Source organism: Festucalex cinctus, chromosome 14 (genome assembly GCF_051991245.1).
Source record: "Festucalex cinctus isolate MCC-2025b chromosome 14, RoL_Fcin_1.0, whole genome shotgun sequence".
In the NCBI taxonomy this organism is placed as follows: Eukaryota; Metazoa; Chordata; class Actinopteri; order Syngnathiformes; family Syngnathidae; genus Festucalex; species Festucalex cinctus.
The window spans coordinates 6206319-6232311 of NC_135424.1; the positions used below are offsets into that span (position 1 = coordinate 6206319).

Sequence of the window (25993 nt, forward strand, 5' to 3'; positions counted from 1 at the left end):
AATACAATACATTAGTGTTAATTTCGTCAAAGAAAACTAAAGAAAAATAATTTCGTCAACACATATTTTTCACCGGACTTAGACTAGACTAGGCTAGGCTAAAACCTTAATTCATAAACAATAACTAAGACTAAATCAGTAGACGTTTTCGTCGACTAATGGAGATGAATATGTACTTCACTTAAAAACTGGACTAAAATCTATGGACATTTTAGTTTATGAACAAAAAAAAATGAAAATTATATGATTTTGTAAAATCTTGTCTCTGCTAATCTGTCACTGTGACACTGTCATGTGACACACCCCCTTTCAAATCTGCAACATGCACAAACACATGGCACAGACAGGAGATGGATTCACAGTGAAAAGTAAAAAAACAAAAACAAAAAAATCGGTCACTTGCACTCGTCTGCGTCACGAGTACTCGAATACTTGAAAAAAAGGCTAGCATCGGCCCGATACCGATACCTGGTATCGGTACTCGCCCATCCCTGCATACAGGCATTACACGTAGATTTGATGATGAAACAGAAGACCGTTGCAACTAAGCTTGTTCGTGATTTTTCGCAGAGGATGAAGAATATGTGCCAATGAGTTGTGTAAGTAGCGCTGCTGTTTTGGTCAGCAACTGAGCTTCAATGGCGTCCGCATTTAACATGTCCATGTGTGAATGTTTTTTTTTGTTTTTTTTTTTCCCCTAATGAGAAAACAACCCTATATTTGAGAGAGGAATTTCTGTTTTATATTTGTATGACTGCACTGACAGCCTCTAATATTATAATTTGGTATTTCTTGTAGCTGAATCGTTGAGGCATACAGTGATAGGACCGGGCGGGTCTTTTACATCTGAAGCCAGCTCCACTCACATGATGTGACTCAGCTGCCACCAAGAGGCTGAAAGACCACTAGGAGAAAGTCTTATATAAATGTTATTTATCCAGCTCTGACGTCAACACCAACTCAAGGCTGTGTCTGCAGACGTGACATCAGATGTAGACACGATGCTCTCAGGTCCTGTCCTATTTCACTCCCTTGAATAATTATGGGCCACATCGTAGGGATGGTTTCCCTCAGAGGCCAGCTATGACTGTGAAAATCATATATAGAGGTAAATAGAATTTTGTTTAAAACAGTAGCTTAGTATTGGAGTCGCCTTACTTGATGCTAATGCTAACATATGTTTGGGGGTGGGATGCTTGGGATTCGATATCTGTTAAATATGAAGGAAATTGGAACTGGTTTTCTTCCAAGATGAATATAATGAATCAATTTAGTAAGATACATGAGGCAGACATTTGCTTCAGTGGGCCACAAAAAAAAATGATGTGGTGGGCCGGATGTGGCCCCGGGTCTTGAGTTTGCCACCCGTGACATTGCATCTTGTGTTGCCAGATTTATTATTGAAGTTCCATTGATTTGTGTCCTTGCTGCGTTTTTGCCACCACATCATCGTGTCCTTTACACGCCGTACATCACCTCCTGTATACACGCACACACTTTCGGTAAGTAGGGTAGCGAGGGCGTTATGCATCATTACACCTTCACTCCCTTAATGATGGCAATTAGTCACACAGGCTGGGACACCGAGCAGCAGGCTCACATGTAAACACTCATGCACACGCTTCAATTCACAGGCCAATGTATCAATTATGTACTGTAGTAATTCATCCATTCAGTTTGATGAATTAATCTTGCCATCAGTTAAATACTGGAGGCATAATATGATCAAAATAAAAAGCTGTCATTTTGCTCAAGAAATATATTTAAAGAAATAAGTGAAAAATACCTCCCTCCAAAGATGTACGTAGTAGATGTAGTGCCTATTCAAAATATATAACATGCAGAGCTCATCAAAATATAGAGTCTGCGCTTCATGACACCTGGATTGCGTAATAAATTTGCCCAGCGCTGTACGTAAAGCTGGAAAGACGTGAAAGTGATTGATCTTTTGTCTGCACCTTCCATTGCGAACAAACGACAGGCCCGTATTTCATATCACACCGTCGATAAATCTTCAAGGATTGGCCTTGTGCACAGGAATGTTCAGCATGTTCTCACTGGGTCAACGGGCAAATAGCTTAGAAGCCTGAAGCGTCTTGCTTGGCGCTCTAATCATCTGGCAGAATTATGCGCTTGGTCGCACCCTTGGTCTAGACCAAAGTCTGCACAATAATCAGAGAAACGTTTCAATTCTGGAGAACAGGTGGGATTTTATTTTTTTTTAATAAGCTTTCATTTTTAGGTACAGTGGACAGCAACACATGTAAACTGACAATAAAAATTATAATGTCTATGTTCCAATACTTTTGTGATCTCTGTCTGATAGGTGGACTATGCCAAAATTCTCCACTATGTCGGAGCGGGCATCGCCTTCCCCACCAGTATGCTGTTTGTGTGCCTGCAGTCGGCGCTGACCTACCGCCTGGCCAAGACGCAGGGGGAGTACAACGTGGCCCACCTCCGGCTCTGCATGACCCTGCTCGCCTTCGTCGCATTGGTGCTTAGTATCCTCCCTCCAAAGCCGCTTTTGGGGCTCATTCAGCGCCTTGTGCCATGCAGTGTGCATGTTAGACTAATGTAGCTATTGATTATTTTGGCAATTAATTGATGAAATCAGATTTTATTCATTGCACCTCTAGTTGTCTCCAAATGCTCCTTAAAGGCAATTCCAGGCGGCGTGTTTTTCTGCCAGGAGAGCTTCGTCCTGCAACACGCCTCGGCCATCTTCGAGTGGGTCTTCTGTGTCATCATCATGCTCTTCTACGGGACCTTCGCCTTTGAGTTCGCCGGCATGTCGAGGGACACCGTGGCGGTGCTGGCCCGAGGGGGCTCCCTAGGGGACGCGGGGAGGGAGCACAAGGTGGAGGCGCTTGGGCCGCCGCACCAACCCGAAAACACGTCCATCCTGTAGGGCCTGACGTACGTGGCCTGTATTATCCTTCCAAGACGGGGTTGTCGGCCCAACGGAGAGCTTTTTTTTTGTCATTACATCAGACATTTTCGCCTGTCTGTATTTTGCACATGTGTGAAACCAAATTTTCCATCCATCCATCCAGCCAGCCAAGCCCTGCCTTCAGTTATTAGCAGCAGAGAGCCAACGCTCAGATTAAGAAAAAAATCTGTTGTCCCCGTCCCAACAAGTGACCTTGGACGATTTCCTCTTCAGGTGATTGCAGCGAGGCCTTTTCATTTCATTTGGTGAGTGCGCGCATGCTAAACAAGAGGCTGCTGGACGGCCGCAGTTGAAAGTGGAACGCGCAGCGCCGTATTGTCTGCTGCTTATGTAGTAGCCACACACGAGCACGGTCAGGAGGGAAGCAATAAACTCTTCGTGTTGTCCGCCAGTTGAGTGTGTAACTGTTACGTGAATACTGTTACATTTATAAAAAAAAAAAAGGGGGGGGGGGCTACTATGTATTTTTGTTCATAGTTAATTTCGGATCATGGCGTCCACTCTTGTTAGACCAGGGGTGTCCTGGTGCCATTTTAAATTGTCCGAGGCCATAATGCTAAAATTCATAATTAACACAGCCTTGTATGTTTCACTGCATTGCAACACACTGCAGTAGAAGAGAAGAAATTTCAATGTCATTTCTCCCTTTCTTGTTTACCACCACTCACAAAAAAGCAAAATAGTAACATTTCTATTTATAGCACCCCAATGAATCAAGATAATTTAGTTAGCAGCAGCAACTGAATCGCAATTGTTTGCTTCCAGTTCAAGGTCAGTTTAGTACGGATTGCTCTTGTTTTGGTTCTGGATCTGGGAGACCCAAAAATCCAGAAAAATACTTGACTTTTAGCTATGACATCAGCCGTTTGTTTTTTGTTTTGTTTTTAAAATCTGGATATAGAATATAAAAAACTACATACAGTGCCTTGCAAAATTATTAGCCCCCCTTGAACTTTTTGAATTTTTGCCACTTTTATGTGGCAGAAATACAGAAAATTATATATATATATATATATATATATATATATATATATATATATATATATATATATATATATATATATATATATATATACTGTATAATTTATTTATTTATTTATTTTTCATTTTGCGTGAAGAATCAACACCGGGTGGGACACAGTCATGACATGGAATGAAATTAGAAGATATTTCAAGCTTTATTTTTTTATAGCTTTATTTTAATTATTATTATTATTATTATTATATTTCATATTTATTTTAACAAATATCTGAAAAGTAGGGCGTGCGAAATTATTCACCTCATTTTCTCTTAGTGTAGCCAACTGACTCACATGCCCTACTTTTTTTTCTTTTCTTCTCTCGGTTAAAAAAATGTATACATTTCATTCCACTTCACAATTGCGTCCCACTTGGTGTTGTCAACGCAAAAAAAATCGTAAGAGTACTAAATTCTTTAGTCACTGGGATCAAGTACTGATACCACTAAGTACCTTTGATACATAACAACCCCCCCACCCCCCACCCCCCAAAAAATCCATGTCAGATCTAAATATCCCAATACTTTTTAGCATTTTTCCTTAAAATGCATGAAATTAATGGAAATTTTCTATTCTAATTTCCTCATCATAATTCCCTAAAATTTGTATGTTCATTTTTGAAGCCAGAAATGAACTTTTCCAACAAAGGCACTGTATATAAGAAGCGCGTGTCCCACTGCCAATTGGGCCACCTCGATCAAAACTGATACTACCTTGGAAAATTCTGGCATGTTCAGGCTGTGTGAAAAAAGGGGCTTTAGTCCCAATCAGTTTGCTGTTTACAGCAAATGAATTTTCACCCACCAATGCATAGCAGGTCCCCTTTATTTCACACAGCAAACGTTGACGTTTGTTCACAGTGCCATCTCTATTACTGTTTGTTTGTACTCATGTTCTCCAAGTATTGCGCCACCTCACAATGCAGACTGTTGATTGTCCAAACGTTGCCAACAGACCTCCACCACTATACGGTTCTCCGCCAAAGACACGTAGACACGACGCGGCCTGTCCACTTACTGTAAGTTTCTTACTTTTTCAGTATTCCTCATAGAGACGATAGCGGCCATGTTACTGTCAAGTGTGCCAAATATCAGTGCGAACCTGTGGCCTCGGTGCTAATGACGAACCTCTCGCTCTAGTCTCTAGATCGCTGATTGTAACATTATCATGCTCATGAAAAGCAATATTGTACACTTATTTATTTATTTTTTTTTAAAATCAGTATTGTGTTACAGCATGTCACTGCACACAACATTGGGTACACCACAAACACGTCCGTACAAAGATTATGACACTTTTACCTAGACTTTTTAGTTTTCAGTGTTTGGGCAAATTCACGGATTATTCCTAATGTATCCGCCTGTGCCTTTTTACACAGAACTCAATTTCCCTTTCACACGGTTGTCATCTCACTACACAAAATCTGCCACTGCCTCCAAAAGGCCAGTATGTGGTCACAAAATGGCAGCAAATGACCATAAACGACCATAAATATAAATGACCATAGGCGTTTCTAGGTGTACCTAACGTTGTGGCCTAAAATAATGTTTTAAGAGACATTTTTCAGTCATACTTTATTTTCTTCCATTTATTGACTTAGTCGGACATCATATATTACTATGCTGTACTCTAGTGGTGTGCCAACCAAAATGACCTATGCAGCTCTTGTCATACTTGTAACGCGTCTTAGTTCATGTTCATATCAGTCATCATCATTCCACAATTTCGTCACCCCCGCCCCCCATCAGTACACTGAATAGAATACGTGTGACTCAACTGGAATTGACTTGTTGTCCCTTGCTCCCTCTACCGGTTAAAACTTGTAATTGCAGAAGCTTGGTCTTTTCTTTTTTTTTCTTTTTCTTTTTTTTATTCCAAGTCATTAATTTTTCTTTGAACCACATAAAAAATGACCACAAAACTGCTCTAAAAATGTTAAATGTACATTATTTTCCATTTTACCAAGCCTGAAATATGCATATCAAAAAAATATTATTTTTAGTAATCCTTTAAAGGCCAGTATGTTTACATAATACATGTTTGTTCATCGGGAGGAAAAAACAAAATATAATATCATAAAATATATTTGCAAAGAGTATTTGTTATTTTTGTGCGTCTTATTTATATATAAAATTTTAAAACCATTGAAGGTCCTGGTGACAAAAGAAGCCCCTTTATATTCGCCCTCCAGATGGTGCCATTTTCCCCACATTGTTTCTGCAAATCTGACCTTTTTTTTTTTTTTTTTTTTTTGCACACAATATAATTTTCTTCTCATTTACTGACTTATCTTTGCACTCAGGAAAGTTTTAGGACACAAACAATTTACCTGCTCCCGTTCTGTTGCCCCCTTCTGCTGTTGAGAAAAACAAAGCAAAAAACAAAGCAAAAAAAAAAAAAAAAACATTCCCGTATTGTTAGATCCTTGCGCTGCTGAGCCACACCATGTTGAATATTAACAACTCTATCATGCAATCATTAGTAGACTACGGCATAATTAATCTGTAAACCTCACGTTGATCAATATTAAGTCTATATACTGTGTGTATATTCAGTACTCAATTCTGCTGCCTACGTGCCTTATTACTTTGAAAAAGCAAACCAAAGAGGTTGAGGTTGTAAATTCTATTTTCATGATTGTATCTCGTGCGTGTGTCTATGCCTTATTGTTCAACAAATAAACCCTTTTAAATATATGTTCTTCTTTTCCCCCTTTATTGCACAAAAATGAAAAACACTGCACACAGACATTTGACATCTTTATTTTTATTTTTATTTTTTGCGATTTAATTATTTACACTGTCCAGTTATGTTTTGCCAACAAAAGATGACAGCAGAGAGGACACTGATCACTTCATCAAAGAATATATATATATTTTTTTTTTTCAGAATTAAGACATGAAAAGCTCAAGAAAACAAAGAATGCCCCATAAAACGCACATTAAGACTCTCTTGTTGCTTGTTTGGATATGAGCAAAAAAACGTGATCACAGAAGAAGAAAAAACATTTCTTTTCAGAATTGCATGGTAAAAATTTGGGATACTGTATTATTAAATAAGATGAGCATTTGTTTTTGTTTTGTTTTTTTTGTTTTTATTCCAACATTTGATTTGTTAGGATAATTCTTAAAAACAGGCACCAAGGAACTTTTCATAATATTAAATGAGATTTTGATTCATTTATTATTATTTTATTAATTTGCTTTTAGAATTGCATGATTTAAAAATAAGTTGGCAACTTTATAGGACATTATTAAATATGAGTGTTTTGCTATTTGAGGGATATTTACATTTCATTTGTTTTCTTGTAGGACACTTGTTTGAATGGGTGGCAAAAACACAGGCACTTTTAGGTCATTAAAAAATATTTATATTTAATTTGCTTTTGGAATTACATGGTAAAAGCAGTTCAGATGGATGGCAAGAACACTGCAACACAGCACCTTTTTTTTTTAGGACATTATTAAATAAGATGAGGGCTTTTTTTCCCATCATGCAATAAAGTCATTAAATGACATTTTGGGGATTTTTACTTTTTAGGATATTATTAAATATGAGTTTTTGCCTGACTAGTCAATTCAGATTTTGTTTGGGGGATTGTTTCGCTTTTTGTCATTTTGTGGCTTTTTACATTGGATTTTCTTTTTTCCTACAATAAAAACAAAGCGTTTTATGATTCATTAAATTTTTATGAGATTTTGGGGTTTATTTATTTGTGTAGAAATTGATAAATAAAGGCACTTGGCAACTTAGGACATTATTAAATACGAAGATTTTCCATTTTTTGCTTCTTTTGGGGTTTGCATGGCAAAAACAAACGCACTTAGCAACCAGTCGTCGCAGCACAATTTTTTTCCGTAGCATTGTTACAGTATGAAGATTTGTGCCATTTTGGAGGCTTATTAGGTTTGTTTTAAAAATGGCGTAGGCGTATAGAGGTCCCTGAATGTGAACATATGTACACAACTGAATGGCTGTTTGAACATGTGCTTGGTTGTAACATGCTTGTAATGAGATAAAGACGTTTTATTGACCTGTTTGGTGGAGCACCGTGACGATTGTGACCAGCTTTCCAGCAGCACACGACATTACAAACATTGAGAAGTGAAGCTTTGGTTGAAGCAGTAATTACACTAATAGTTGTTCTAAAAACATCTCCCGCGTGGGGCTGTTGTACGTTCACAGCATTGAGGTGTTTATGATTATACATTAAAAAAAAAAAAAAAAAGCACCGACTAAAAATAGAGGGATGTCTTTGTTCCCATGGTGTCATCCATCTTACACCACTTCACCTCCATACATCCTTTCTCAGGCCCTTAACTTTGGTTTGATTGGTTTTGCTTTGTTCCATGTCCTCCGGTAGTATTTGTTGCGAGGACATGGAGCGCTTAGAGGACGAGCTTTTTGGGAACCTCCCAGCTGAACTCGGGTCGACCGAAGTGGCCGTAAGTGGCGGTCTGCTGGTAGATGGGCCTCTTCAGCTGAAGCTCCCTGCAGAGAAATCATTTTTGGTCGTTACAGGAAGGTAAGAAACGCTCGCTGCATGCAACTTCAGTTTAACTTTGTTGGGTGGTAATGAAACCTGCAGATTTCATCTGAGTTTTGGCCACCTGGAGATGAGTATAAGTCAGACGTATTTATTGTGCGTGTACACGGTCTGTCTTTTGCTAAACGTCTGCTAGCTTAATGCTACATAATGGAAAAGGCCATAGACGGTCGCGTAGTTAAAACCCTTGAAACAATGGATGTTTGAAGACATATAGACAGATAATATAATAACCACAGGCATGTATTTTTTATCCTCCGCAAAGAATGAGCAACATTACTGAGGCCTATTGTGAAGCTGCGACCGTCCCCAAGAGACGAACGACAATGTAGCAAAAATTGTTGCGTTTTTTACGTTCTGCTTGATGATGTCATTGTTCCCCCCCCCCCCCCTTTTTTTTTTATAATATAAAGGTGTTCTTTGTTTTGTTTTCAGTGACGACTCCCAATCCCTTGCGGAGAAATGAAGCCTTTAGAAATGAAGCTTTTTGAAAACCAATGGGAATTCAGCAGCTGTGGACAAAACAAGAGTTAAGTAACACATAAAAGCTCTATACTTCATCACATTGTCGTAAACGCTCCTTTTCCCCCACCTAATAAAGGATTCAAGCTTGCATAATGATATTGTAGAAAATGCTCATACTCAAAGGGCATAGGCCTACGTAAAATTGGAAGACGCTCAGAGGGCATATGCAAAATTGGGAGGCTCCAGTCTTGATTCCTTTCTGACTTTTGTGTTTCTCTGCAGAAACAAAATAATGAAGCTAAACTTTTGGTTGAGAGCTCTGATCCTATTTACTCTCGTCAGATTGGGTAAGAATCTACCTTGGTAAACGTCACACTACAGTAACCCCCCCCCCCCCCCCCCACACCCCCCATCATCCAGGTTCGTGGTCCCACTATTTTGCGTGTTTATAACCATTTTGTTCTGCCAACATTTTTATTTTGGGTGTAATTCCACAGTTGGCCACTAGCAAACTATTATGTTTGACACTAAATTTGACGAAAGAGTGAAAACAGGAAGTATATGAAGTTCTGCCTAGTTTTTGCTGAAGATTGTTGAATGCCAAATCCTCTTTAATTCTGTCTTCCTCCAACTTCTGTGATCTCTGTCTGATGTAAATTTCCCCATATAAAGATCTGAGGAATTCTTTGTGTCTTTGCACAGCAATCGGAACCTCTATCCCCAAAATGGACATGACCACAGACAACCATGCTAACACGAAGAGTACCATCATTCTCCCGCTCCTGATATTGTCATCTGCCATCTTTCTTGCACTCCTTCCCAAAGAGGCCGTTGCTGCTGTGCGGCCATTTTCTTATGGAACCATTCCAGCAATCCTACATTAATAAACAATGCATTGAATCCACTTTCTATTGTGGGTTTCCTCATTATGGCAAAGTTGGGGCCAAAAGGCCACCAGGGCATGATATGTCTAAAATTATTATATTGATAAATTAATTAAGGTAATACAGTATACAAAAATTGATAAATTAAGGAAATACAATATACTAAAATAAGTAGTAAATATTTATTTTTTGGATTAATACATTAACAGTCAGTATCACAAATATAATTAAATGAATTTATAAGTTTAATAAAAATAAATGTCAACACATTTTATATTAATTTTTTATGCTACATAATACATTGTGAATTAATATACTAATTATTAAATTTCATAAGGAAATATATTTTCCCCATTAAGGTGCAGTGCAGTTAAAGAATGGAGAATGTTAAAATGTAATTGTCTTGATAAGAACTAGCTCCAGTACTGTATTTTCATTGACACTTCTAAGTAAATCCCTTGTCTTTGGCGCCCTCTCGTGGCACTAATGACCATAGCATGACCTTTGGTACCTGTACGCCGTTAGCTTACCTGACGATGACTCCTGGCCTCAGGTCGAAGTTCTTGTTGACGATGTGCAGCAGCTCCGACTCGCTTTTGCCGGACGAGCCGTACGTGAACAACGAGATTGACAGAGGGTGAGCAACACCGATGGCGTAGGACACCTGGAGGACACGTGCGCAACGTCAAACGCACCAAAACACGCAGGTGCACATTTTGCACCTAAACTATGCCCGAAAGCACATATGAGGTCCGCCATTTTGGTTGGAGTTTTTGGAGAATTCAGGGCGATGATTTGGGCCGACACTCACCTGCACCAAGACCCTCCTGCACAACTTGGCCTTGACCAGAGACTTGGCCACCCAGCGGGCGGCGTAGGCGGCCGAGCGGTCCACCTTGGAGAAGTCCTTGCCGGAGAAGGCGCCACCCCCGTGAGCCCCCCAACCCCCGTACGTGTCCACGATGATCTTGCGGCCCGTCACGCCGGCGTCTCCCTGTGGAAGACGGAGTAAACCGAGGGTTCGAGTGGGCTCGGTGGTGGCGGACGATCCGGGTCTCCGTGCGTCACCTGAGGACCCCCGATGACGAAGCGGCCGCTGGGCTGCAGGTGATAGATGGTGTTGGCGTCCAGGTACTTGGCGGGAACCACCGCGTTGATCACCTGAGAAGAAAGTCCCTTCATTAGGTACATGAAACAGGTGAGAAACCCAAAGCCCTGACTTGATGCAGCAGTACCGTACCTTCTCCTTGAGGACCTTCTTCTGTTCCTCCAGAGAGATGAAGTCGTCGTGCTGCACCGAAATGACGATGGTGTGGACTCTCTTGGGAATCACGGCACCGTCTTTCTGCTCGTAATGTACCGTCACCTGCGGGAGCAACGACAAAGGTGAGCTGCATCCTCCACTTCTCTCTCCAAACAAACGCGGTTCATCTTTTGTTGATATATGAGGGATTTTTATCAGCAGGTAAAAGCGTGCCGGTTATCTACTATGAGTGTGTTACGCCTCAAATAAACAAAACTTATAAAATGATAAAAGCATTTGTGAGACATGCTTATCATGAATTATGACTATTGCAGCCACGTTTTATTTGATTTATTTGGCATATTTTGACAATCAAAACAGTCTGTAGACCCTTTTATAAAATGTAAATATATAATAAAAAAAATAGCTATATGAATAAATGAATGAAATAATAAATAATGTAATAAAAAATAAAGCAATATGGTCGCGGTTGTAAGAGATGTAGCATAAACTGACCTGGCCCTGCCCCCAATCACCCTAAAAATGTATATAAAGAATATAAATGACAATAAATCTATCACCAAACAAATCAATAAATGAAAGCTAGAATATAGTCTAATAACGTTGCATTAATAATACTAATGATATAAAGAAGAAAAGCCAAAAAAAAAAACAACAACAAATGAACGGATTAACAAAATATTTGCCAATGGGGAGTTTCTTTAACCAATCACGTTTCAAATTGGTCCTCGGGCCTACTATTCCGTCCTCTGATTGGTCGGCCAGAGCAAAACTTGTTACAGTCAAGTTCGACTAACAAAACATGTCAGTAGCGAACATTAATGTAAAAATTTGTGTTAAATTGTTCATGTTTTTGTCATTTCATTACTGTAGATATGCTAAATACACTAAAACCTTAACTTAGTTGTTATATTGTAGAATTAAGTGAGTCCCTACCCCACTTTTGCTTTATGAAAAAAAATAAATAAATACAAAAATAAATAAATCATACCTGGGTCTTGGAGTCTGGGCGCAGCCATGGGATGACGCCGCTGCGTCTGAGCTCGGCCATCTTGGCGTTGAGCTTGTGGGCTAAGACGATGGTGAGCGGCATGCACTCATCCGTCTCGTCCGTGGCGTAGCCGAACATCAGACCCTTGAAAATACACAAAAGTTGTCCAACACGTTTTGCTTCAACGCTTTCACGGACAACGTTGCTGATGCGGAGCCCCACCTGGTCTCCGGCGCCAATGTCCTCCTCCTTGCGGTCCACGTGGACGCCTTGAGCAATGTCTGGACTCTGCTGCTCCAGAGCCACCAGGACATTACATGTCTTGTAGTCGAAACCTGACAAATGATAGCGCATATATATATTTTTGGAGTGCCTTTTGCTTAACTTGGCAGCAGGATTACATGAAACGCAATTCAACTTTATTTATATGACACTTAAAATGGTTAATTAAGGAGCAAACCTGGATCAAGGTGCAGACCGTGTACTGTAGTTTATCACACATTTTGACTATGTCAACCTCCGCTAGTGACCTTGGTGTAGGACTGCGTGACATTCTTTTGAATGATTTATTGTATCACTATGAATCACCTTTATCGGAGTTATCGTAGCCGATGTGTTTGATGGCGTCCCTCACCACCTTCTGGTAGTCCACGTTGGCGCGGGACGTGATCTCGCCACAAAGCAGCACCATGCCCGTCTTGCACACCGTCTCTGCGCACCGCAAAAACAAATACAGGGAAATACTGCAGTTTATCGAGTGGGGGGTTCAGAGGAAATTGGTAAAAACCTGCGATGCAGCAAAACAATATGAATTTGAAAAAGAAAAAAAATTACGACTCATCGAGTATCATGATTAATTTATGGTTCAAACTATATTTTTCATTGATTCATTGACAAAACAATCTGCAGATTTTTGAGTATTTTTGTATACCCTGTTTATGTGTGGCTGATCCGTGTGTTTTGAATAAAGTAGTTTTTAATGACCGTAACATCTATGCTAATTTCCATTAGCAGGTATATGGCGTTTCCCATTATATGTTAGCATTGTGCTACTGGACTTTTGTTAGACTGAATGATATTGTTTGGTTGATCATTTTGGTGGTTGAATATTCAATGTTTTTTTTTTGTTTTTTTTCTATGGACCAGTTTCACGGTAAACTTCAACTAGGCAGCTTGAAGCAAGCACACTTTGCCTCTTTTCATTTCCTCAACACTATACAATGACCTCCCATTTCTTGACGACAATTCAAGAAAGAACTTGCAATAAGTAATACTAGATAATAGTGTTTTTAAAATTTAAATGTGCACAAACCATGTGTGATGAGTAAAACTACTTTTATTTTTGTTTTAGTCACAAGTCAGTCACCATAAACGTAGGTAAAAACCCACAAAGTGGAGAACGGCAATATAGCATGAGAACAATATCGCAACTATCTTCAAGAAAGATCTCAAAAATGGTCAGACTTCGGCCCTTTGCGTTGCGGCGATGTGGCAACGTCTGCTTAGGTTCGCCTTGTCACACTTAAAAGCTGAAGAAATGCACTCCACGCATATTTCAGCGGCCTCCAGATGGAATTTCAGGCTAGAGTGTCCAGAGTGCTCTAATTTACACACCACAGGCCACTTTGGCATCGGGGTCCTGCTTGAGATGCGCGTCCAGGACGGCGTCGCTGATCTGGTCGCAGATTTTGTCTGAGGGAAGAAAACAAATCAATGAGGGAGAAGGAAGTGTCAGCTCAGACAGACGGTCGTAATCAATCAGGAGTGCGCGGACATATTTTCTGCATGTGGTCACTGGAGAAGTTCAGAAAAGAGGAAATGTGAGGTGCAGAGTGGCGGGACAATGGCGCACTGAGTGCCCCATTCATCTCTCGTGCGCTTTGTGTGCACCCCCCCACGCGGACATGATGAAGCAATCTGACACACGGGTTACATCAGAAACAACATTGGCAATGTTTCTTAGACACAAATAGTAAATACAGGCATACTCAAAACAATTGCAATATATACATTATGTATTCTATCTTTTATATATATACACACACACACACACACACACACACATATATATATATATATATATATATATTGTAAAGGAAGTGTAATTCATTATTTATTTATTTATGTATCTATTTAAAGAAAATACGACAATAAAAAACATTTTTCCATTTTATTATATATTTTCTCATTTACATTTTTTTGAGAGAGTATTTATGGTAGTTTTTTTTATTTTGAATATTTATAGCATTTTGTTAATATAGTTTAAAGTTTTTATACTGTATTTTTAAAAACCTATTATACTATTTTTTTTTTATCCATTAACAGAATTGTTTGTGTGTGTTATGTTTAAAAAGCTGTTTATTTTTTTAAAAGATTTATTAATTAATTAATTTATTTATTTTTCTGGACCAGGCCAGCTACTTTACCTGTGAGAACAGAGCAGACCTTGAAATGTGTTATCAAGTTAAAAGTTTGTACGCTGCACTTTGCTTGCAAGGCTGCACAATGCTATCAATTACATAATAAACTGTATACAGTATAATGTTAAAAATCTATAATAGTGTGTACGAACAGATTTAAATAGTTAACGATGTTGATCCTGAGGAGTAACAAAAATAAAAATCTTATCGTTAGTTGAACTTAAAATCTTAAGTGTGTTCACTTCAACAAATCCTTCACTTTTATTTATTAAAATGGATGTATAGAAATATATATATATATTTTTTAATTTAAAAAAAGAATTGGTGACAAAACTGAATTTGACGGATATTTTGGGGCACATGCAAGTTAAAGGCCCCCTTACATAATGTACGCATGTGTGAAGCGGGTCAAGGTGTTTACCCTGCTGCGCCGTGTTTACTGATTATGGGATGGAGCAACGTGGACTTTGACAGGATTATGACACATTGACAGGAGGAGGAGGAGAAGGTGGGTGCAAAGAGAGCGGGAAAGGTGGGGGGTGACCCGGGTGAGATCCAAAAAGTCTGATGAATGCATGATGCGACGTTTTGATTGAAGATTTGAAGTTATGTTTTTGTCATATAAAGGCGATTTTTCAAGTTCTCCACTCTGGCTTAGGAGCCAAAACACAGTAAAATGTCGGCTTTTTTTTTTTAAAACCATGAAGCTTGCAATTTCTTTGCAAAGGGTCTAGTTTACCAAAAGTATATGTTGATTTTATGTGAATATATGATTTAATTTAGTGAGTCGGCTTCCCAGAGAGATACCAAAATGCGTGTATTTTTGTTTATATAAATGCATTGGCCTTAACATCCATTTGTCTTCTATACGGCTGATTCTGCCTAAATACGGTTCATTTGTATTGAAGTTTGACGTTCAATACATTTACATTTCATCTTTAAGAGCTGCTTGTTTTAAAACATTTATTTGGACAATTTTAAATTGACTTATACATTTTAAATAAATAATTATTCAATTACATGTTTTTAAATGTTCCAATGGGTTGCAATAATATTAAATACACTTTTTATTTAGCATTTATTCAAATTGCTAATTATTTTCTAGTTTGATAAGAACTAGCTATATCAGCTGAATGGGTGAGAGATGGGATATACCATTTTTTTTTTTTTTTTTTTTTTTTTTTAAGGCGATTCCGATAACCGACAGATTGGTGATTAATTACAAAAATAAATAATTAATAACATAGCTTTCTACTTTGGTCCCTTAACATTTATAACAATAATATGATAAGCAGAACATGTGACAGTTTTACAATGCTTGTTTGTTTGACTTTACAACAGAGAGAAAAATCGGCAAAAATCAGATTTTTGGGTTGTTGTTTTTTTTGTTTTTGTTTTTTTTTTTAGTTGCTCACTTTTCACACAACCTTATCGCCCTCTCCCCTCCCCTCCGGCTTGCGCACGAGCCCCCTCCCCAGCAGCGTGAGCCTCAAACACATGTGCTATGAATGAGATGCCGAGCATGCCAACTCCGGGAGTAAATAGGACGTTTCAAAAATAAAGACCAAATGTTTTTAGGGTGACGTGTGAAATACGAAGCTCACCTGGATGTCCCTCTCCTACAGACTCCGACGTGAACATAAACGAGCCGTCCTCCGGCAGATCACCCATTTTGTTTTGTTTTTTTGGGGCTTACGGGGGGCAGCTTCAGGCAGTGTGTGTGTTGGGGTTAAGGGGGGCTTATGAAAGGATTTCCTCAGTTCCCACAGGCGAGCAGTCCTGGTCTTTGACAAGTTTATATTCCCGCCGCCGCCGCTGTTGCTTGTCTTTTTTCTGAGGGAGAGTGAGGCAGCCAACACAAGTCTGGGCTATAAAACTCCACGTCCGAGTGCACATGCTCCTTTATATAGATACATGGGCTAACACACACATGCATGCGTCATGTGAATCCGTGGGATAGTCCATTCCAGGAGAGAAAGGGAGGAGGAATAGTGGTCGATGGGAGGGTTTGTGCTAACGGCACGTTAACCCCTCGTGGGCCACGAGATGCTGTGTGGAGAGCGAGTGAAATATCAGAATACACATTTTCACAAATGAGGATGAACGTTCAGGAAAGAAGGGAAGTGAAATGATACATCCAGTTGAGATAAAAAGTCTACACACCCCTTTTCAAATGACATTTTTTTGTGATATAAAAAAAAAAAATGTGACCAAGATGAACCATTGATGAAACCAATAACAAGTACAACTCAATTGGAAGAAAAAAAAAATTCGAGAGTGGCAACAACTGATGTAAAGTAGTTGCACAAGTGTGCACACCCTCATAACGGGGGTTGCGGCTGTGTTGAGGAATTAACCAATCACATTCAGACCCCATATAAAATGGGAGTCAGCGCAAAACCTGCCACCATTTAATGTGCTTTTGATTAACCACAAATAAAATTCTGATGTTCTAGTCGGCTTTTGAATGTTCAAATGCATTTTTTATTTTATTTTTATTTTTTAGAGCATATCAATTAATATTTCCTTTAAAATATTATTATTATTATTATTATTATTATTATCCATCCATTTTCTGAACCGCTTGTTCCTCACAAGGGGCGCGGAAGGTGCTGGAGCCTATCACAGCTGGCTATAGGCAGTAGACAGGTTACACCCTGAACTGGTTGCCAGCCAATCGCAGTATTATTATTATTATTATTATTATTATTATTATTATTATTATTATTATTATTATTCAATTCTTAATTTGTCTGTCAATTTAAATAAACGTCTTAACATTTTTAATATAAACATTGACAGTATAAAGTTTGTCATAAAAATGTGATATTTTCATTATTCTGTTTATTGGGCTACAGTATATTGATGGTAGTCTGGAGCACAGTAGAACTGCCCCTTTTCTGATAATTGCAACGCCCCTGCAATGTATATAACTGGAAGGAGTAAGAAAAAAAAAAAGACGTAATTATTCAATATGTGTACCTGAGTGGAGCGAGGCATCCATCACATTACATGATGGAGGCAATAACTGAGTTAGGAGGAGACATTCACCTGTTTTTCTCAACGCTTGCTTCCATCCCTGCGCAGCCTGAGGCTGTGTTCTGCGGACCATTTCCTCATCATCACCATCCTCGTCCTGGAGATGCATTCGACAAAAACAACAAATGAATGTACGCATAAGCAAATCATAAGAAACAATGCTTATTAGCTTTTCTTGTTGAGCTGCAGTTCTCAGTATATTTAATATTACTGCCAGCCAGTTGTGTACACTTTCAACATTAACACTGCGCTCAATGAGTAGTGATAGAGATTACAATTTTTCCTCAATTTGGGTTATAGGTCACATTAACGGTGGAAAGAAATTGGAATTGATTTATCTCGTTTTTGTTACTATCACAAATACATGGGTGTGTAGACTTTTCAAATGCAATGTAAGTTGCTCTCATGTATCTTCTTTTGCGACTTTGCTACTTCCTCCCCACAGGAACCGGATGAAACCAGAGAAGACTTGAACGGTACCAAACGGAACCCGTTGAAAGTGTAACAGGCCTCTTATTTGTCTTGGATGGTGATGGGGGGAAAGTGTTGCTGGGCTGTTTGTTAATGACTGACCACGAATGAGCTTATTTTTCTTTTTTCCTGACAAGCTCGTTCTGGTTCTGGTTAAAGATAAGTGCTATCTATCGACTGTCCTACATTTCCAATAACTACTGCATTCCTGATACCCTCGCCGGACACAATATTAGGCACTCGGTATACGGTATATCGGTTTGTTTAGTTTAAAAACGGTTTTAATTTCATCATCTTTAATTTGAAAGATATCTCCAAGGAAAGAAATGCCACATTCACGGTAACCCACTGATAAGTTCATTCATATTATAAAATGACAACAAGCAACTCATTACATCATACCTACTCGAACAAAACCGTAACATGTCAAACCAAATTGAATCTTTCCACTTAAAAAAAATTAAATGTCCTTGAATCAAAAATATCGCACCCCATATATTGAGATACATATTATTGATATTAATAGATGCAAACCCCTAATACACATATATATTTATATATACAGTATATGTATGTACTTTGTGTATATATATACTGCACAATATATGTATATTTTATGGTAGTTTTATATTTTTTGTTTAAACGGAAACCCCAGCTAGCAATGAACATAAAAACAGTACAGTAGTTTTGTAGTCACATTTATAATAACACTATCTGTTTAAAAAAAAAAAAAAAAAGAAAGAAAAAAGACGCAATTGTACAATAGTTATAACCTTTTGTTCCTGATTGGTTGGTATTGGTCACATGGTTCTTCTGCCATTTTGAGTAAAGTTACCAAATGTGGTCGCAACAAGGAGCTATTAGGATTATCTTTGATAATTGGTATAATATCATAATTTGATCATTGTCAGACTTCATATTGCATTTGCAAAAGGGGAAAATATTCATATTTGATGTGAACATGTCTTATCCATATGCACTGCCGTGCTTCTTGTATTTGCATTCAAATGAGATGAATGGGCGAGGTGCAGGCAGCTTTATGAGCGCGACTCAGTCTCGTTGAAAGTCCAATGTGAAGGTTGACGCACGGAGTTGTGCCGGCGGGCCCCTCGCAGGGACGGCGAGCGCAACGATAAAAGGCCCGGCGACCTTTGTGTTGCCTTAAACAACATTTTCAAACATTAAACTCCTCGGTGGCAAACACTCACACTGACTCTAGACAAGGGTTAATGACACGAGACACTGTATCACATTCATCCAACTTTTCTAACAGTTTGACAGCTGCAGTCGTCCTTAATCAGCGTCGAGAGAGAACCCTCTTTGTGCTATCAGTCATCATCAAATGTACCGTATATAACTGGGGCTAAAAACAAACAACAAAAAATGCTATGCTAAATTTGAGTAAAAACTGATAAGTTTGAGAAAGTACAAATAATAATAATAATAATTATTATTATAATAATAACAATAATAATGCATTTGACTGCAGTTCATCAAAAATAATATACTTGAATAATTAAAAAATATATATCTATTCAAAACAATTCTTAAATTTGAGCAAAAATTCACTTCATACATCATTTTAGCATTTTTAAAATTCTATACAAATTTTAGTACAAAAATTACATTCATACTAAATTTCAGCATTTATTTCAAATTGTATTACATTTTTACTAAACAATTATGATTATTGTAAATTTAAAGATTTGTTAAAAATTAAACAATTTTACTCAAAATATATGCACAAATTTACCCAAATTACTAAACAATACTAAATTAATGATACTTACAAATTCACAAATAATCATAAAATGTAGTAAATTTGACTCAAAAATTGCTGATAGTAATAGTAATTTTCAATATAAATAAAATCATACTAATAAAATAAATTAACTACATTTAATGAAATTTGAACAAAAATAATTAGCTATGTAACCCCTTCTCATTTTTTATACAAAATACATACATACATTTTTTTTTACATTACATTCATACTGTATTTGAGTATTTTTAAAGAATAAGAATCTAAGTAAAAATTACAAAATTTGAGCAAACCTTTACTTTAGACAGCATTTGATGATTTTTAAAATTCGACAGAATATTCGCACAATAATTACATTCATACTAATTTGAATGGAATGTTTTCACTGAATTTATTTTTATTTGTTTTGTTAAACTTGAAAAAAAAAATGCAAGAAATACATGTAAGCCAACCTAAATTGCTGAAAACAACTAAATTAACTCAACTAATAATTCATAATTTTATATGGAATTTTAACAAAAAAATGCCTTCATAGAACATTTGAGCGTTTTTTTAAATTAATAATACTATGCCTTTTTATTTATGTATACAGTAATATACAAGAAATAACAAAAAAAAATAGCAAAAAAACGATATATTTTTAAAACAATAATCCATCCATCCTATGTTTGAGCAATAAATAAATAAATTATTTTTTTTTAAAAAGTCCAAATGAACCAAAGTTTGAGAGCTATCCATTTCTGTGAAATTATGAATTGTTAAAAATGTGTCAGAGTGACCTGACAGCGTCGGTAGGGTAATACCTCTTTGAGGTCGTCAGGGTTGCGGTGTCGTTTGAGGAGATTTTGACTTGAACGCACAGTATTGAGATAAAACTTCTACGGGCTGTAAAAGGCATGTTTGTCTTTCCCCTTCAAGGGTTCAAGGACACAAAGTTTAACGCCACCAGCGCAAAATCAGCACTCATCTGACCTGCAACCACCTTCATGTGGACAATGCGTTAACTTACAAATTTTTATGTCGAATAAAAAAAGCTTGTCATGTAACACAATCAACAGATTTCTCTGGTGCACTGAACCTTTTCTTGACGTAGTAAATAGAAGGACGTTTGGTTCGGGTTCAATTGAGAAGTACTGTGGCCGCTTTGGAGGCACCAAGAGTGAAGACATGAATTTTGAAAATGTATCTCTTTCACATCAATAGTGGCCGAAATCAAGGATTAGTTCCATTTCTGATATATAGAGGGCACTTGAGGTTTTTTGGATGACTCAAAAAAATATGATAGTGCTTTAACATGATATAAGTGAGTATTATTTACCATCTTTAATGAAATACGGCTAATTGTACTAAATTTGAAAGGAAAACTTGTAGATTTGATATCAAATATTAAAGAAAATGCATGCTTACTGAATTTGAGGAGTTAAAAGATGATCTTTTTTACTTGACTTGACAAGCACACAAGTTACTAAAAAAATGTGAGCGTTTTCAAAAATAAAAAAATATTCTTTGTTTTTATTTATTTATGTATTTCATTTTTTAATGGGTCTTCCCATTTCTCCCGTTTTCCCAGTATTTTTATTTTTTTTATCTGCGTTAACACCCTCCCAATGCATTTCAATGGGCGACAATTAATCATGTATTTTTGCTATTCGTGGCCACTGTATATAAATTTTTACAATTTTTTTCTAATTCTACTTTATGTTGGATTTTTTGTTTTACATTGATAGTAAATTTCTTTTGTCGAATAGCATAGTTGCCTCGCTCACATTTGAATGAATTTTGGGGGGGAAAAAGACAATTGTGTGTGTGTTTTATTTAAATATTGGATGAGTAAGTTAAATTGACTTTTGTAAGAATGCTATTAGGCTAACAATATCAATAAAAATACCAGTGTAATACATGTTTTCTGGAAATAGTAGGCTAACAATTTCAGTAAATATTTATTGCAGCAATACTTATAAAACGCCACTAGGTGACAGTATTGTTCTGAAAACACTATTGTTCTGTTTCCATTTCATTCGTCATAGGATGAGTAGTTTTAATTTACTTTATTTTCATAGTGAGGACAAATAAGCCTTTTGGAGAATGAATGATTGAGTGAATACAGAGGTCATCTTGTTCACTGTAGTTAAATATTTTCAAATGTTACTTAGTTAAAACATGACCTATGCATCTTATAAAGCGGACAATTTAAACCTGGAACACATGTATTAATTATCTTTACATTACCTCCTACGGGGAAAAAAATTAGTTCTGAAACTACTTGGAAGTGAACCAATGTCACCAATGTTATCAGTGAAGTGAACTCCATGTTCTCTTTTGATAGGCTTCACTATAGCACTATAAAGAGTGTCCGCCAATGGCTGCGTGAGAGGTGGGGTGCAGATCCTACGCTGTGATTGGCTGCTTACTCCCCCTCCCACCGTCAGTCCAAGCGCAGTTGTGCGTGTGTATGTACCAAAATAAGACCTCGCCTGAACCTCTCAAGTTGTGCAAAACACACGTGGACTATTTTGCGCATATAGGGCATTTAATATTAACTTACATAACATTGCGTAAAATGTTTATTACTATAGTGTCACATGCACGAAGCAGAAGGAATGCAGCAGCTGGTAAGTTGTCACCTTATATCCTAGCTTGCTTTCAGCCAATTTGGACCCCAAAGCACATTCCTCTGTGAGGCAGCTAAGGAATTGTCACTATGAGTATTTATTGGATGTCATTCATAATATGCAGCTTAGGTCCATGTACTAGTATGATCTTTGTCTTCACTAGAAGTAGAAGACAATTCAGCGCGCAATTTAAAGGAGAAAACATGTTTAGAAAGAATGAAACACTGATGATATGGTCCAGATCTACACACCTGCAAACTACCAACTCAATAATTAACATTTGTAGTTGGCGCCGTAATTTCAATATTGGTGACGTTGTGCAGTACTGCTCACTTCCTGAGGAGGTCAGCATTGATTCAGGTCAGGACAATCTCAGGGCCTCTGCAGACACTGGAAGACTGACCTGCAAGTCAAGTCAAGTCATCTATATTTATATAGCGCTTTTCACCACAGATGCTGGTTATTCAATATATTCAGATCACTATAGATGTATTTTGCTGGATTCGCACCAACCAGAAGACAAGAAATAATGGCGTCATTGAAGAGTGAATCTTCAGTGTCATAAGTGAGCCCCTCGAGAACGAATTTCAAACCTTATTGGTTTAAGAAATTGCTCCATTGCTAATATAGTTTAACTTACATCATGCATTAATTCTGAATGCCCTGAGCAGATTATATTGACATATAGCAACACAGACTAAAATCTCATTGGATGAAAACAAAAAACAAATCCAATTTCCATATATATTGCTTCTAAAAGGCAGTAGAGAAGGCCTCACTTGCCCCGACTCCCCTCTACTCTTGGTGACTATACAACAGCAGTGCCTGGTACTGAGGGCTCAACACCAACCTCGTTTCACATCAGCCACTTCTTTGAGGAATTCCTGTTATGTCATGCTCACGTAAGAAAGGCTTTTGCGCAGATTGGGCTCACTTCGGGGCTTAAACCGCAGATCCCTGCTCATTAGCAGGCGACCACAGGCCGGTGAGTAACGTCTCGCTTATGGGGACATTTTGTTGGAGGCGCTGCTTATGAAAGGAATTGTGTTAATGTAGGCGGCCATGGTGACGGTGAACACCATCCTGAAGGCGGTCAGCTTGTTTGTGGCCGAGCTCATCAGCTCCGTCACGGACTGGTTCCAGACATCGCCGACATGGGCCGACCTGCAGGTGCTGGGCGACACAGAGCTGAAGACCACCGGAGGAGGTAAGTCGGGGAATGTGGAGGTCAAGCTTGTCTTTTTGGACTATACTCTATGTCTAATGCATATGCAAATACGGACCACAACATGAGGTGTACATAAGCGCAGCGTTGACTGATGCTGTGCTGTGATTGTGTAAGATTTAAAGGGGAAGTCAACCAAAAATAAACAAATCTTGACCATAATATGTTATGATTAATATTACATTTGTGGACTATGAGTTATGAAGCCAAATCCAATCGTTTTTATCCATCTCAGGGGGCGGCCATTTTGCCACTTGCTGTTGACTGACGATGACATCAATGTTGCTAAGGTCTCAGGTATCAACCAATCACAGCTCAGCTTCAGAAAACAGGTGAGCTGTGATTGGTCGTTGCCTGAGCCCTGAGCAGCTGTGACGTCATCTTCAGTTGACAGCAAGTGGCAAAATGGCCGCCCCCTGAGAAGGACAACGTCTGGATTTTGCTTCATAACTCATATTCCACCAATGTAATATTAATCTGAATGTCATGTTTAGACTTATGAGGTCACATATAACATGTTATTGTTAAGAAATATTTAAAGTTGACTTCCACTTTAACTGTGCTTTTGTGTCTTTTAGTCCATGAGAGACACCAGGCCAGAAGTCTTTGGGAGAAGAGCGGAGCGGTGGTCATGGTGGTCCGCCGGCCTGGATGATTGCTGTGCAGAGAGGTGAGTAACCGTGTAGCTGTTTGTGTAATGTCAGCATTTCGAGTGACACTGTCTTATGTTTATGCAGGAGGCCGCAGAGCTTTCCTCTCTCAAGTCCCAGCTGCAGGACTTGGAGGTGCCTCTCTTTGCTGTGGTCAAAGAGAACCTGGGCAAGGAGCTGGACTGCTTCAAGAAGTACTTCACTGGGAAAATCTACGTGGATCAGAAGGTCTGCCAGCCATGCTGAAGTGGAATTCACTGTTGCGCGGCCTAAGCTGTTAAGCCGCTTTTTTGTTTCCTCACAGAGAAATTTCTACGGGCCTCAAGAGCGTTGGATGTTCCTCTCCGTGTTCCTGCGGATTGGAGTGTGGAGGAACCTGTGGCGAGCCTATCGCAGGGGCTTCAGAGGAAACCTAAGAGGGGAAGGACTGGTGCTGGGGGGAATCTTTGTCATTGGGCCTGGAGATCAGGTAGACACAATGACATATTTTGGGTTGTTTTGTATGACATCATCCATGCAGAAAGGGAGTATGAAATAAATCATCACCATCTGTAGTACCTTTTTTCCCCATTTATCTTCACTCTGCATTACTGGGAATAAGTCACCCAGTCAATTTTATCCCATCTGATGTAGCACTAGAAGATACTTTTTCACTGCCTGAAAAAATTGTCGTTAATGCTTGCTCACAGAAAAATTGACACAACATAGTCTTAACTGCGAGATGTTTAAAAGGTCCCTCCTCTCCTCAACGATGCCTTAGCCCCGCCCATATGCGCAGCATGACCTAAACAATATGTTGGTATCTTCTTATGTACGACTCCATGGTCTCAACTGGTTTCAACTGGTAAGTGTGCAAGGGCGCAGATAGATAAGGAAGGCCAAATAAGGAGAACTCAAGTCACCTAACTGTATCTATTTGTGTGAACCAAAGAGGTCTAATCCCACAGAACTTAGACAAAAGTCAAAACAGCAACAATGTGTTACTGTTCTTTATAAACTTCATTGATAGGCTGGGAATTTTCCGTCTTCTGAAGTCAACCTGGACGTAGTATCGGAACTTCTTTTTAAACCAATTCATACAAGTTATTATTACAATATCTAGACCTTTTTTTGTGTCGAAGTTCTGACTAAATAGTACAAACACATTTTTAAATATTATTTTCTTGTTTGTGTTTTTCAGGGAATTCTGCTGGAGCACCGTGAGAAGGAATTTGGGGATAAAGTCAACATGCTGGCCGTGCTCAGAACAGCCCGCAAAATGCGAGATGAAATGAAAAGTTAGACCTGACCTAATCGGGGCTCATGCAATAATGATGAACGCAGACCACTATTCGAAATGCCTGATGATGTCATTATGAAATGTGTCATAACAGGCCACTTTGACAGTTTGCTAATTCATTGTTTCTGGTTTGCTGCCGTGGCGTTTTGTGTGCTTTAATGACGATTTGACTCTAAACTCTTCTGAGGGAGCAGCTCTGATGCTTGTTCACAAACACCCACGCAGCCCACCTGACACTATGAGGAAGAACAAACTATGGCATTTTTAGTCCATGTTGTGATTCAACATGTGATTTGACAATAAATGGGCGGTGACATATACTTCCCCACTGATTTTTTATTTTATTTTATTAATTTATTTTTATCTCGGGGGTGGATAAACTATTGCCTGTATAGGCGACCTACTTGGTGGAA

The 25993-nt window shown here is 38.3% G+C and overlaps 3 protein-coding genes across 8 annotated transcripts in view; 2 read left to right on the forward strand and 1 right to left on the reverse strand.

Annotated features, from left to right (window-relative positions):
- The window catches only part of LOC144001520 (transmembrane protein 150A), a 26531-nt gene extending 16644 nt beyond the window's left edge, over positions 1-9887 (forward strand). For 2 of the 5 annotated variants that reach the window (XM_077495896.1, XM_077495900.1), the window contains exons 7-10: positions 2327-2504; positions 2673-8497; positions 8954-9330; positions 9686-9887. In XM_077495896.1, coding sequence (XP_077352022.1) covers positions 2327-2504; positions 2673-2911 — 417 coding nt within the window. In that variant the 3' untranslated portion in view covers positions 2912-8497; positions 8954-9330; positions 9686-9887. The remainder of the gene's footprint in view (positions 1-2326; positions 2505-2672; positions 8498-8953; positions 9331-9685) is intronic. The other 3 variants (XM_077495898.1, XM_077495899.1, XM_077495897.1) reach the window with 3 other exon arrangements.
- On the reverse strand, positions 6719-16440 carry mat1a (methionine adenosyltransferase 1A). The gene is made up of 10 exons (XM_077495887.1): positions 16147-16440; positions 13737-13814; positions 12711-12833; positions 12345-12457; positions 12123-12266; positions 11108-11233; positions 10936-11028; positions 10679-10861; positions 10398-10531; positions 6719-8463 (listed from the first exon to the last, which is right to left on the reverse strand). Exons 1-10 carry the CDS (start codon positions 16211-16213, stop codon positions 8361-8363), a joined length of 1164 nt encoding a protein of 387 aa, XP_077352013.1. The 5' UTR covers positions 16214-16440; the 3' UTR covers positions 6719-8360.
- A 4169-nt stretch (positions 16441-20609) lies between these two features.
- On the forward strand, positions 20610-25900 carry LOC144001521 (peroxiredoxin-like 2A). Of its 2 annotated transcripts, XM_077495903.1 has the most exons (7): positions 20610-22426; positions 23350-23411; positions 23483-23633; positions 24230-24321; positions 24389-24529; positions 24606-24770; positions 25482-25900. In XM_077495903.1, exons 3-7 carry the CDS (start codon positions 23489-23491, stop codon positions 25581-25583), a joined length of 645 nt encoding a protein of 214 aa, XP_077352029.1. In that variant the 5' UTR covers positions 20610-22426; positions 23350-23411; positions 23483-23488; the 3' UTR covers positions 25584-25900. The 2 variants fall into 2 exon arrangements, with proteins under 2 accessions (XP_077352029.1, XP_077352028.1); XM_077495902.1 differs by having other exon boundaries at positions 20610-23411.
- The last annotated feature ends 93 nt before the right edge of the window (positions 25901-25993 follow it).